The sequence below is a fragment of the Chrysemys picta genome, chromosome 5, assembly GCF_011386835.1.
Source record: "Chrysemys picta bellii isolate R12L10 chromosome 5, ASM1138683v2, whole genome shotgun sequence".
NCBI classification, from domain to species: Eukaryota; Metazoa; Chordata; order Testudines; family Emydidae; genus Chrysemys; species Chrysemys picta.
The window spans coordinates 86948735-86962756 of NC_088795.1; the positions used below are offsets into that span (position 1 = coordinate 86948735).

General features: G+C 39.4%; 1 protein-coding gene across 8 annotated transcripts in view; it reads right to left on the minus strand.

Annotated features, from left to right (window-relative positions):
- Positions 1 to 5055: 5055 nt before the first annotated feature.
- Positions 5056 to 14022, minus strand: part of MICU3 (mitochondrial calcium uptake family member 3) — a 120628-nt gene continuing 111661 nt past the window's right edge. For all 8 annotated transcript variants that reach the window (XM_042841925.2, XM_065598023.1, XM_042841924.2 and 5 more), the window contains one exon: positions 5056 to 7489. In XM_042841925.2, coding sequence (XP_042697859.2) covers positions 7379 to 7489 — 111 coding nt within the window. In that variant the 3' untranslated portion in view covers positions 5056 to 7378. The remainder of the gene's footprint in view (positions 7490 to 14022) is intronic.

The window sequence follows — 14022 nt, forward strand, 5'->3', positions numbered from 1 at the left end:
TACCAACCCCAGTGCTGGGTCCAGCATCTTGCCCATGTGTTCCCCATGGTCCCTCCAGTGCCACCTCATCCACCCTGTGCTGGGTTTGAAAATACCTCCCCTCTCTGCTCTAGCATGCCTGCTATGCCACTCCCCACCTGCTATGACTTAGAGAGAAGCCCAAGGCTGGATCCCCTACCCCTTCTCCCATTAACTGTATACTACTGGAGCTGCAGGCTGGGGGGGGGGGGGCTTCCCCCCATCCTTACTGATCTGTTATAGCTCAGAGCTATGCCTGAAATTTGCTCTGCCTCCCCTTCTTGTTATTAAATGCCTGCTTCTCCTTCCATGGACTGGAATGGGAGGGATTCCTCCCCCCTTTTCCTGCTCTCATTGCCCTACAACCACAGGGTGCCATGAAGATTAAAGAGCTAAAGTCCTTGCTGCTCTGCCTGGTCCAGGTAAATGAGGGCTTCTCCTGTCTGGCATGTACTTATATAATATCCCCTCTCTTCTGGTTACCCAGGCTGACCAGCTCTGCTGCTGCAGCAAAGTCACTCCACCTCTTTCTACCCCTTAAAGAGGAATAAACCTTCCTCCAGCAACCCAGACAGCAGACCCCGCTTAATGTGCGGCGCGGTCATTACTCCAATTCCCTAGCAAATACCTGACCACTTTCCTAATACCCTGTCTGACATGGTCAATTCAAGTTCGCTTGTTTGCTTCATGACAAACCTCTCTTGAGGTCATCTCAGACTATACCAATGAAATCAGGAAAACACTACTAAAACTGGGGGATTCCCATTTTGTGGGGTGGGTGCTATAGGGAAAGGAGAGATCCTGCTTGCTTCTCGGTTCTGTCCCTGTATTTGCTTTCTCTCCTCCCCAATGTGGTACTGCACAACACTGCCTCTTCTACTTTCTGCCAGTAGTGGTAGTGCTGGGTAGAACTAGCAGTGGGGGACAAATGGATGAGTGAGGAAATGACCAGTAAGGCATGGGGTTGTGAGGAGCCATCTATCCACATTGTTATGATTGGGAATTCAGCTCAGCCCCGTTCCCACTCCAGCCTCCATACTGACACATACAGAGCAATCGAATGGATGACCAATGGGGCAGAAGTTCTATTTTTAATTGCATGGATATGCCTAGCACTTAGATAGAGTCTCAAAATGGAAACAACTCAATCTATATCTATTGAAGAGAAGGCTAAGAAGTGACTTGATCACAGTAAACAAGTATCTACATGGGGACAAGATTTCAGATTGTAGAGGGCTCTTTAATTTAGCAGAAAAAGGCTAACAATATCCAATGGTTGAAAACTGAAGCTAGACAAATTCATACTAGAAATAGGGAAGAATTTTATAGCAATGAGTATAATTAACTATTAGAACAACTTACCTCTCCATCCCTTGGAGTCTTCAAAACAAGACTGCATATCTTTCTAATATAGATGATTGATGCAGATATTACTGGGTAAGGTTCTATGGCCTGTATTATGTAGATCAGACTGGATTATTAAAATAGTCCCTGATGGCCTTAAAAAAATCTATGAATATGGTGGGGTGGGGGCAAAGTAAAAGTTCCCTGGAAGTGCTTCTGTAGCCAGCTTCCTGCCCTGAAACTTCATTCCCTCTTCCATGTAGAGATGTGTCTGAACATTCCCAGTTGACTTAATTCAGCATCCAAGTTAGTTGTTTTCTATTTCTGGTCAGGTGAGTGAGGCACAGTATGTGACCAAGCAGCAGAGAAAAATCCATAACTGGAGATTTATGGGAGAGGAGACATTTGTGTCTCCTGAATACAGGACTGACGTGAGCTGGATGAAGTTCATCATTTGCAGCCAGAAACCATAGTCTTGAAACAAAGCACATACAATTTAACTACCAGCTGTAAGGCTGAGAGGATGAAAGTAGATCACGTCACCACATACTTTCATCAACCAAATTTAGCCTCCTCAAAAAAAGATATCCAGTTAGTTTCCCATGTTGACTGGCATTAATTATATTACCCTCTTTTAATTCTTTATTAATCAACTCCCATATCAGGCACTCTATTATCTTGTCTGTGATCAAAGTCAGACTGACTGGCCTATAATTACCTGGGTCATCCCATTACTCATTTTAAATATTGGTTCAACACTGGCTCTCTTCCAGTCTTCTGAAACTTCCCTAGTGTACCAAGAGCGATTGAAAAGTCAACATTAACTGTTCAGCAAGCTCCTCAGCCAAAACCTTGCCCTCTATTGGTGCCTCCACATTATTTAGTTGCAGCATATACATTTTCCAGGCTGCTAGCCAACTGGGGACAGGCTATTGCAATGATCTCTTTAGCCAACTGTACCACCTCTGCTCCATATCCAGAGGGTGCACCCCCACCAGATGGCATCTCCCACTGTCTTGCTTTGCTTCACCTATGTGTCCTTGAACCTTTGTCCTCTCTGTGCAGAAGTCTGTGGCAGGACAGCATATATATTTTGTGACATTCTATACCTAGCCTAGACTGCATGTTTATATGTTATTTATTTTGATAACTAACTCTGACTTTTTACCTATCACTTAATATCACTTAAAATCTACCTTTTATAGTCAATAAATTTGTTTAATTGTTTATTTTTACCAGTGAATTTGTATGAAGTGTGGGGCAAATCTGCTCAGATTGGCAAAGGCTGGTGTATGTCCACTTTCCATTGTTGAAGTGGTGAACCAATTAATAAATTTGCACTGCCCATCTTGAGCAGTGCAAGGTAGTACATTCCTGGGGTACAGTGCTGGGAACTGGGGGGATTTGGCTGGTGCCTTTCTCTGTGTGATTCATGAGGGGATCCCGTCACACATCTACAAAAGTTACTAAAGAAATCAAGAGCACAATTTTTTTGTGATGAAGTGGGAAATTATGATTCATGATACCCTTTTATGTGCTGAATACCAAGAAAATGTTATAAAAAGAAAAGAATTTGACCAGGGCCAGCCTTAGGTATGGTTGCCAACCCTCCAGGATTGTCCTGGAGTCTCTGGGAGTTAAAGAGTAGTCTGTAATTAAAGATTATGTCATGTGATGAAACCTCCAGGAATATGTCCAGCCAAAATTGGCAACCCCAGCCTTAGGGATAATGGCACCATGGATGAATTTGTATTTTGGTGCTCTCCCATCACCCCTGACCCCCACAGGCTCCACCCCCCATCATCTCTGGGCTCCGCTGCCTCCCCCCAGTGCTTAATTTGTATTGAAAGAGGTGCTAGATCTCAGTCCTGGCACACTTTAAGCACTGGCAAGGCAGCCTGATAGCAGCCCTGCTCTGAAGGCAACACCACAGCCAGCAGCAGCACAGAAATAAGGGTGGCATGGTATATGGCCACCCTTACTTCTGCGCTGCTGCAGTGGCTCATGGTTCCTGGCACTCTGCCTGAGGCTTAAGGCATGCTTTGCACAGTCACATGGGGGCTGCATCTTGACAGAGCCCACAGCCCTCTGGCCATCTTGGTTCACCAGGGGTGCCATTTCAGATTTTGGTGGGGTGGGGCAACTTTAATCATTATTCCAGAGGCTACTTAGGCACCTGAAAACTCTAGGGTTATTTTTGTAGATAATAATTTAGGAATTAGCAAGATACTCCCAATCTCAAGCCTTTAAATATCAATTCTGGAGCTTTAACACATATATCAGAAACACAAGTTTGATACTTTGTAAACTATCTTTAGTAGAGATAAATAAAAATAAATAAAATCTGCTTAATATTCATTTACTTCCTCTAACAGACAAATTCTAGGTCACTGCCATTATCTACTCTATTGTAGTTAATTGATTTTCGTTCCACTAAAAACGTATTTACTGAATTTTAACATATGTGATTAAGGTTTATTTCTCTTTTATTAAGAACAGGGATTTATTTTTCTAATTATTTTGGCATTTATGTTTACCAATCACAATCATGTACGTGCCTCACTAACATTTGACTCTATCATTACTCTCTGTATCATACTTGGAACTGCATTTATTTTCATACAAATTTTAAGTTATTTTACAGATATAACTAAAAATACAATTTGAAAATAAGCGACATTCATCTGCATAGTGTCTAAAATTATGTGTTTGGCTAATGTTTTTTAAACTGACACTGCTAAGATGAGTACAAACTAAATGTACATTCTAGAAGAATACTATTATTTGATTGTATTATTTTAAATAATGAATGGCAAAGCACATTATGGTAATAAAAGTAATAATGATAATTATTCCAGCCAGGACAGGTTAGGCATTTTAGAACTCACAACTCAAAGAATTAAATTTAAGCATAAGAGAGAAATAAAATTATGAAATGCACAGACCAGTCAAAAAACTAAAATAACAGCACTGTAATCCTTAAAGAACTTTGAAAGAATAAAATGATAGAAAATATATGTGCATTGCACATTTCAACAGGCAGTACCAAGAAGTAATAAGAACAACAATAATATAAGTGTGTTTTGGGGGAGTGAGAGAGACACAAAGAGTGTGTGTGTGTGTGTGTGTGTGTGTGTGTGTGTGAGAGAGAGAGAGAGAGAGTGTGTGTGTGTGTGTGTGTTGGGGGAATATGAGAAAGACAGTGTGTGTTGGGGGAGTGTGAGACACAGTGTGTGTGTGTTGGGGGAGTGTGAGACACAGTGTGTGTGTGTTGGGGGAGTGTGAGAGAGTAACACTATCACTTTAAGCAAAGCACTCACTAGTCTGAAGGCTTGTTCAGACAGCAGCCCCTGCCAGCAGCTCCCACTCCTGATTCAGAAGCAGCAGTGCAGACTACCCCAACCCTAGCTCAGAGGAGACTGGGTATATAGGTGAGGGGAGGCGGACACCCCAACATCAGCCTCCCGCCGCCGCTCTGCACAACAGACTCCTGGGAAGAGATTGGCCAGGGGCTGCTCCAAGGTGAGGGGCAGGAGCAGCAGCAGATGGCAGCAGAGCCAAGCAGCAGGGTGAGGAGAGGCACCCCTGCTCTGGAGGTGCTCCCCATTAGAATGGCATCCCGGGCACTTGCCTAGTCTGCCCACCCCTCAGGCCAGCCCTGAATTTGATTAATCTGCATTGCAACAAAGGAAATTAGTTCATTTCAAGTGCATTTATTTTGAGGTAAACATGAATATGACAAGCATATTTTTTCATATTAGTGTACTGTTACATGTGTTATTGTAGTATTAAACAAAAGCAGAAAGCACAGTCTTATGGACTAATCTGTCACTAACATATTCTATTTTATGCCAGTCTACTGTATTTAGGCACCATATAGAAAAATATACAAATTGGAAAAATGATACCAAGATTTTACATACATTGTGATTGGTCCTGCAATTGATTGCACATCAAAAAAGCAGTCCACTGCATACTGTCAATTACAACATCAGGGCCTATCAGCATTAGTTCAAATCTCTGATTTTCTAGTTGTCAGTTGCGGGAGGAGAGTGAAGTAGGGACTGCATGAGTATTTATCATTAAAATGCTGTCTACGTAAAATGTTTCTGACATTTTTCTAACTAGTATTTTCTTATTATATGATTTTTACCAAAAGCCAGATAAGCTATGCCAAAAGAAACATTCTAACATTGATTTTTCTGAAATTCTTAAAAGTGGAATTTCACAAAAAAAATTTTTTTAAAGTCAATTAAAAAAATGAATAATATCTTTGTAAACTGATTAGTCCTGGAACTTAAGCTTATTAACACAGAAGCAAAACATATTCTTTTCTATTCATGCATTTAAAGATACTATATGGTCTTTGAGTGACAGACAGCCACATTCTATATGATGAAAGAATAAAACTCTTTGCTGTGTTCGTGATAACAATGAAAGATTAAAAACAATATGTTGTGTCTAATAGTTGATTTTAGGACTGAATTGCACCACTAAACCAAACTTTTTTTTTTTTTACAACTGATAATGTAAATAGATTAAAATTAGATAATCCCTGTTTTCATGCACAGATTGCTTTTATGTAAATACTAATTAATTTCATATTCAATAAATTTTCTTAAGAGTGACATTAAAAATTGTGTGTTAAAGTGAGTTAGTATTTGGGGTTTTATTTACTTTATGCTATCAGCCTTGTAAAAGCAGTGCAAAACTTTCAAATTCAATCGCTACATTGAGGCAAACCTGCTACCCCCCAGCCAAACAAAAAAGACTCAGGATATGTAAAAACAAGCAGAATTGTGCTCCATTAATCATGACTTTTTAGGACTTAATTCAACAACAACAAAACAACAACAAAATCTTTTTTCATAACATAGACATCTACAGACACGAGGCCAGGGAGGCTACAGATTGCTTGCATAACCCATAGCTGTATTAAAGCCTTATTATTTAATTCTAGAATTTGATTCAGGTAGAATTCCAAAGTCTCATCATGTTTACATTTATCATTGTAACATTTTGAAACTGGCTGTAGCTCTGTACTATTGCCTGCATTCCTTTTAATTTTTTTAAAGCCACAACCTGGGGGAAATATTTGTTCAGTACTGCATGCCAGTCTAGCAAAACTGGATAGGATTAATTTCTGCCTCATACCATGTCCAGCTTTTATGTAAAGTGCATTATTAACAAGTAATACATAACTAAGCTGAAATCCATACTCTGCCAAAAAAGTTTCAGAAACACAATGCTATATATTAAGTAGCATTGTATTAACTAACATGATAAAAATATTAGCTAATACTTTGACATTTTATTTTCATTATATTGTACAGAATTAGACATCTTAAAATCAGGAGATTTTATTAAACTGAATCAGTAAGATTATAATAGTAAGACTTACAGCTGTTGGCCATCAGTACCTCTTAATTAATTAACCTCTTAATCAATAATTCACATTAACCTGTATCACAACTGCTACTTATAGTTGTTTTTAAATGACAGCTTTGTTAGCTCATGAGTACTTACAACCTGTACATTCCACACTTAGTCAATAGTTGTGCTACAGAATGCATTCTCATCCCTGTTTTAATACAATCTTCATATAATATTCATTTTCTAAAAACAAATTCTCATCCCCGTCACATGGAAATAATTTTTCACCACTGCCAAAAGGCACATTCACCAGAATGAAAAAAAAAATTCTTTAAATGAAAGGCACAACTCAAAATAAATACTAACAACAAATATCTTTAAAAAACACATTCTTTAAGATACACTGTTGTCTGGCCTATAAAAGTGTAAGTCAACCCTTAAAACAAAACACATACTGAAAAAGTGCTTGAAAAAAATCCATGAATAGATCAGCAAATCAAGTGAAAAAACCCAATGGTGATTCAGTGCATAGTGCTGCAAGTGAAAGATACATAGTTTACCTGTGTTATGCCGTTTTTCACACACAATATCTAGAAAAAATAGTAGCAACCAAATGCTGAAGTTTTTTCTTTCCTTCAGTTTTTTATCCTAGCATATCTCGACTCCGAAATTGCTTCCAGAGCTCTCTTAAATGTTTGCTTGTTACAGTTGTCACACAAACATAGTAACCCTTCAAACCATATTTTGGGGTCTCCTGTTAAAAATGAACAAGTATAGAATTAGAAACAGATACTGTGCATTAAATTCCTTGACACTAGATTATATTTTACAGGTGATCGTACAAACTAGGTAAATTTTTCATGACTACAATCAGGAAGTGCTAAATCCTCAGATTAGGGAGAGAAAACAGGCGAAGTAATATCTTTTATTGGACAAACTTCTGTTGATAGAAACAAGCTTTCGAGCTTACACAGATCTCTTCTTCAGGTCTGACATGTAGATCCTTGCACATAAACATGGTTGTGGATCTGTCTGAAGGTAAGTAAGTGGTTTCCAGAACTGCATCTCCACTACCAAGCATCTGGTTAGTATTCACCCAATAACTTAATCTATATTGGTAGCTGAATGAAAACATATTCTTTTGTTCAGAAGTCTCCTGCTTTTAAGATAATTTCTTCATTTTCATAGCTGTATCAAAAGGTTCACATTTTTACACAATAAAATAAAAATACTAAAATTTCTTGGTGCTTGTGGAAGACTCATGGCAGTGGCTATAGCCAAGTATAAAATGAAGGCAGATGATACACAAACTTCCTTGCACTGTTATGTCAATTCTGAACTATGAGATTTGTTATTTCAATCCTGGGCCATCTAATAAAAAATTACTATTCTGCTGAATGGTACTGCAGTTCTGTGACATTGACAAATACCCAGTAGAGAGTAGGCTGAACAGGGTGCAAAGATGGTCTAGTGGTTAGGGCTCCAACATAGGACCTAGAAGTCTAGGGTTCAATTCCATGCTCTGCAAGACTTCCTGTATGACCTCCAACACATCACTGAGTCTGTTACTTAGTTCCCTGCTTACACGCATCTTGTGTAATCTACTTCCATACGATAAAGAAAAGATCAGATACTACAGGCGCAAGGTAACCAAGATTTATCTTTACTTTTAAATTTATAAGATAGATTCATCAATTGTCCCTGGGCATAAACTCAATATTTTTAAAAAACACACTCATAAACCACACTACTGTAGCCATTTATCTATGTATTTCTAATGTGCGAGCACTGCTGTAGCTAGTCTCAGTATATCAAATTAGGAAACTTTTTCCTCTAAAAACCATACTCTCCAATGTTTTCACACTTTTCTAAGTGAGTGTATTGTCTTGTTATTTTTTTAGACTATTTAACATACTCACTCTATGTATTTAGATACACAACCTAATTTGCCCCCTCGTAAAATGTCTGAAAAGAAAAATGGGTCTTGTATTGTATTTTTAAGGGCCCTCAATTGAGAACTTCCAAGATGAAAAATTATCTGATATAGTTTGATAGCCTGCAATCCAGCACATTTAAATGACAAAAAGCTTCATACATGGACTCTGAAGGTTCCTAACATGGCCTTTCCAAATCTGATTTGAAGTAAACGTAGCTACCATCACAAATAAGCCGCTGCTGCCACTGCACACCAGTAGCGGCAGCATGTCAGGTCTGCGTAGTTACATTTTGCAGTGAAAAGCAAGCTGCGGGAAAGACTCTGGCAGCAGAGAAAGGTTCCGGCAGCTGATACTTGTATTGAGAGGCGTAATGCCAATACACTTTCTTGAAGAAATGGGAAATGCTAGCTCCTCTCTTGCATGGCTGGGAACACAGTATATGGTCAGCAGTCAAATAACAAATATCCCTGTGTAACAAACACTGACTGAAGTACAGCACATTTTGGAGAGTAAGATTCTTCCTTGCAGAGCTTAAAACTAGACTTTCTTCAGCTATGAATCCAATATGATCTAAAATTTCCCCTAAAATTTGGAGTGAAAAATAGTTGAGAGAATTAAACAATAAACCAAACAGTGTCATTACTATATTCAATCTTTTTATCCAATGTAATCCATCTACCTACAAGACTATTGTTCACACAACACTAAAACTGGATTGGTAATCCCAGTTTTCTGCACAATGAGTAAAGAGAAGTCATTGCTCACCTTTCACTTTGCCTGTTTCAGAGAAAAGACCTAGCAACAATGTTTCCGAGACAGTTAGCTAGTTTTCCTAATATTGCTTGTTATGATGGTCAAGTTTAAGTGTATAAAAAGATAGCCTTTTATTACGAGAATTGTACATTGGGAATGCATAGAAATTAAAGGTTTTTTAAAACATTCACCACATGACAAATCTAAATCTTGTTTGTATAAAACATTTATATTAGATAAGAAACTGAATAAGAAAACGTAACTAGAAATTAGCTTTTAGAATTCATACTTATATTATCAGTCTTCTACTGTCTTTCCTTAACAGTTTCTTGTTTCCTTTCTTGCTCAACCAAGTGAACTCCTACTGATGCTAATTCACATGCTATGCTTTGCAGGAACAGCCACAGAGAGCGAGACAAGATCTGCAAGACTTGTCAACTGTTTGAACCAGGCAAAGTTTGGATCTTGTTCCCCAAGGGCAGATTTCATTATTTATTATAAGGGTAGCATACTTCATGCTATGAAGCAAATGCTATTAGTGCAATTTAGAGATATGTAACACATAGCAGAATGTGCTTCTCTTTCTTTTTGGGTACAGATTCAAAGTGTGATATAATCAGTGATAAGCATGCCAAATATTTTAATCTCTTTTTATCACTGATCTAAGTCCACCATACAAATCATATCAAAGTATAGATTTAGAGTCTTCACATTTATATTTGGAACAAAGTAAAATTGAGAGTTATCATATTGCATCTAACCTTGGGGATACATGTGGTAGATTTTTATATTGCAGACATATTACATGTTTCTTTGTATATGAGGTTGATGTTTAATTAATTTTCTGAAATAAATATTCAGTTTCACCGCTGTTAATGGCTCTGCCTTTATTCTCTTTTCAATTATTCTGTAGTTTACTTTTGCAATGACTTTTTAAAAGGGTATATAAACTCACTTTCATTTCAGAATATGTCTAGTTTGAATAGTGCAGGTTCTATTGTCCCCAAGACAACTCTCAGAGCAGCAGGCTCAAAATCACATCACTTATGTTTTTAATTAATATAGTTGGCTAAAGCTTGCTTCAATTTCAGCTCATCAATCTTCGAATAAAATAAATTAATGGAGATATCCCATCTCCTAGAGCTGGAAGGGACCCTGAAAGGTCATTGAGTCCAGCCCCCTGCCTTCACTAGCAGGACCAAGTACTGATTTTGCCCTAGATCCCTAAGTGGCCCCCTCAAGGATTGAACTCACAACTCTGGGTTTAGCAGGCCAATGCTCAAACCACTGAGCTATCCCTCCCCCCTTCATGACACAGATTAGTATTATAAATGAAAGGTTTCAGAGTAGCAGCCGTGTTAGTCTGTATCCGCAAAAAGAAGAACAGGAGGACTTGTGGCACCTTAGAGACTAACAAATTTGTTAGTCTCTAAGGTGCCACAAGTCCTCCTGTTCTTCTTTTTATTATAAATGAATGCAACATCTTTTATCCAAAAGGAACGGAAATTACCTCACAAAGTACATACGGTATGGTACATACATCACTACTGAAATGCAACTGCCACTAGGGTGGAGGGCATTAACCAACTGATGCACATTAAGGGAAGGGGGAATTTTAGCTAAGGTAAAGAGGGTTAAAACAGCAACTCTTACAAGAAGCTCCAAGAGAATGTTCAGGTACATCAAACAGGACTTCAGTTTTTCAGTCTCACCTGAAAGAGTCTACGTGTAGTACACTGCATGGTATTCAGTTTATCTATGTCAGAAGGATGAATTAACTCTGCCTGGATTTAAACATCTGGTTTCAGTGAGTATGGGCACTTAAATTTGATGCTTAAAGCACAAAGCCTCTCATGTCTCAAGAGAATTTTATTAGGTTTAATATTAATGTTTTGGAGTTCTTTTGAGTGATAACATTTTGTTCCAATTTTGGTAAATACTTACTATTGAAACTCACTAAAAAGGCACTGTAAATGTACAGCACTTTACCAATCTATTTAGGATCTGATACCTGCCCTGAAGTTATCGTCTAGAGTATAAAAGGAAAAACAAAGGTATGTCAAGGCACGTAACAACAGTACAGGAAATGGAGGATGTGTAAGGATTATTGGGGAAGAGAAAACAAAGTACCGTACTCCTGGAAGAAACTGCAGGATTGGGGTTTCAGTTAACAAGAGATTGAATAAGGTAGGAACGAAGGAAAGAAAGATAATGCTCATGTTATGAAACTGGGAATCAAAAGAGTGAGCCTCAAAGGTGAAGATAAAATTAATCTAAAATAATTTTTCTTACCTTGTGTGATTAACCAGTTAGATTATTAAATTGAATGAATTTTAAAAATCACTTTGTTTTTACCACTTCACATGTCATTTACATTTCACTTCACTTGTGCAGAGAAACTAGAGTTTTGCCTGTTTAAAATGAGTTACTTTCCAGTTCTGAGGCACTAACACAATAGTGCGTATTTGAGTTGGACCCACACATACGATTTTTAAATTACAAAGTGTAATCAAAATTTAGTTTTCTTTTTTGGAAAATAAAGTCCTATTGATTCTAAGTTTCTTACGTATCAGAGGGGTAGCCGTGTTAGTCTGAATCTGTAAAAAGCAACAGAGGGTCCTGTGGCACCTTTGAGACTAACAGAAGTATTGGGAGCATAAGCTTTCGTGGGTAAGAACCTCACTTCTTCAGATGCAAGTAATGGAAATCTCCAGAGGCAGGTATAAATCAGTATGGAGATAACGAGGTTAGTTCAATCAGGGAGGGTGAGGTGCTCTGCTAGCAGTTGAGGTGTGAACACCAACGGAGGAGAAACTGCTTCTGTAGTTGGATAGCCATTCACAGTCTTTGTTTAATCCTGATCTGATGGTGTCAAATTTGCAAATGAACTGGAGCTCAGCAGTTTCTCTTTGGAGTCTGGTCCTGAAGTTTTTTTTGCTGTAAGATGGCTATCTTTACATCTGCTATTGTGTGGCCAGGAAGGTTGAAGTGTTCTCCTACAGGTTTTTGTATATTGCCATTCCTGATATCTGACTTGTGTCCATTTATCCTCTTGCGTAGTGACTGTCCAGTTTGGCCAATGTACATAGCAGAGGGGCATTGCTGGCATATGATGGCATATATAACATTGGTGGACGTGCAGGTGAATGAGCCGGTGATGTTGTAGCTGATCTGGTTAGGTCCTGTGATGGTGTTGCTGGTGTAGATATGTGGGCAGAGTTGGCATCGAGGTTTGTTGCATGGGTTGGTTCCTGAGTTAGAGTTGTTATGGTGCGGTGCGTGGTTGCTGGTGAGAATATGCTTAAGGTTGGCAGGTTGTCTGTGGGCAAGGACTGGCCTGCCTCCCAAGGTCTGTGAAAGTGAGGGATCATTGTCCAGGATGGGTTGTAGATCACTGATGATGCGTTGGAGAGGTTTAAACAGAGGACTGTAGGTGATGGCCAGTGGAGTTCTGTTGGTTTCTCTTCTGGGCCTATCTTGTAGCAGGAGGCTTCTGGGTACACATCTGGCTCTGTTGATTTGTTTCTTTATTTCCTTGTGTGGGTATCATAGTTTTGAGAATGCTTGGTGAAGATCTTGTAGGTGTTGGTCTCTGTCTGAGGGGTTGGAGCAGATGCGATTGTACCTCAGTGCTTGGCTGTAGACGATGGATCGTGTGGTGTGACCGGGGTGGAAGCTGGAGGCATGAAGGTAGGCGTAGCGGTCGGTGGGTTTTCGGTATAGGGTGGTGTTAATGTGGCCATCGCTTATTTGTACGGTGGTGTCTAGGAAGTGGACCTCCCGTGTAGATTGGTCCAGGCTGAGGTTGATGGTGGGGTGTTGAAATCATGGTGGAATTCTTCCAGGGTCTCCTTCCCATGGGTCCAGATGATGAAGACGTCATCAATATAGCGTAGGTAGAGAAGGGGCATGAGTGGACGAGAGCTGAGGAAGCGTTGTTCCAGGTCAGCCATAAAAATGTTGGCATATTGTGGGGCCATGCGGGTGCCCATAGCGGTGCCACTGGTCTGGAGGTATATATTGTCACCAAATTTGAAATAATTGTGGGTGAGGATAAAGTGACAGAGCTCAGCAATAAGTTGTGCTGTGTTATCATCAGGGATACTGTTCCTGACAGCTTGTATTCCATCTGTATGTGGGATGTTTGTATAGAGAGCCTCTACATCCATGGTGGCTAGGATGGTGTTTTCTGGGAGGTCACCAATGCATTGTAGTTTTCTCAGGAAATCTGTGGTGTCACGGAGATAGGTGGGAGTGCTGGTGGCCTAGGGTCTGAGTAGGGAGTCCACATATCCAGACAGTCCTTCAGTGAGAGTGCCAATGCCCGAGATGATGGGGCATCCAGGATTTCCAGGTTTGTGGATCTTAGGTAGTAGATAGAATAACCCCGGTTGGGGCTCTAAGGGTATGTTGATTTGTTCCTGTGTTAGTGTAGGGAGTGTCCTGAGTAGATGGTGCAGTTTCTTAGTGTATTCCTCAGTGGGATCTGAGGAAAGTGGCCTGTAGAATTTGGTATTGGCAGCCTCCTTCTGGTAGTCAGACCTGTTCATGATGACAACAGCACCTCCTTTATGAGCCTCTTTGATGATAATGTCAG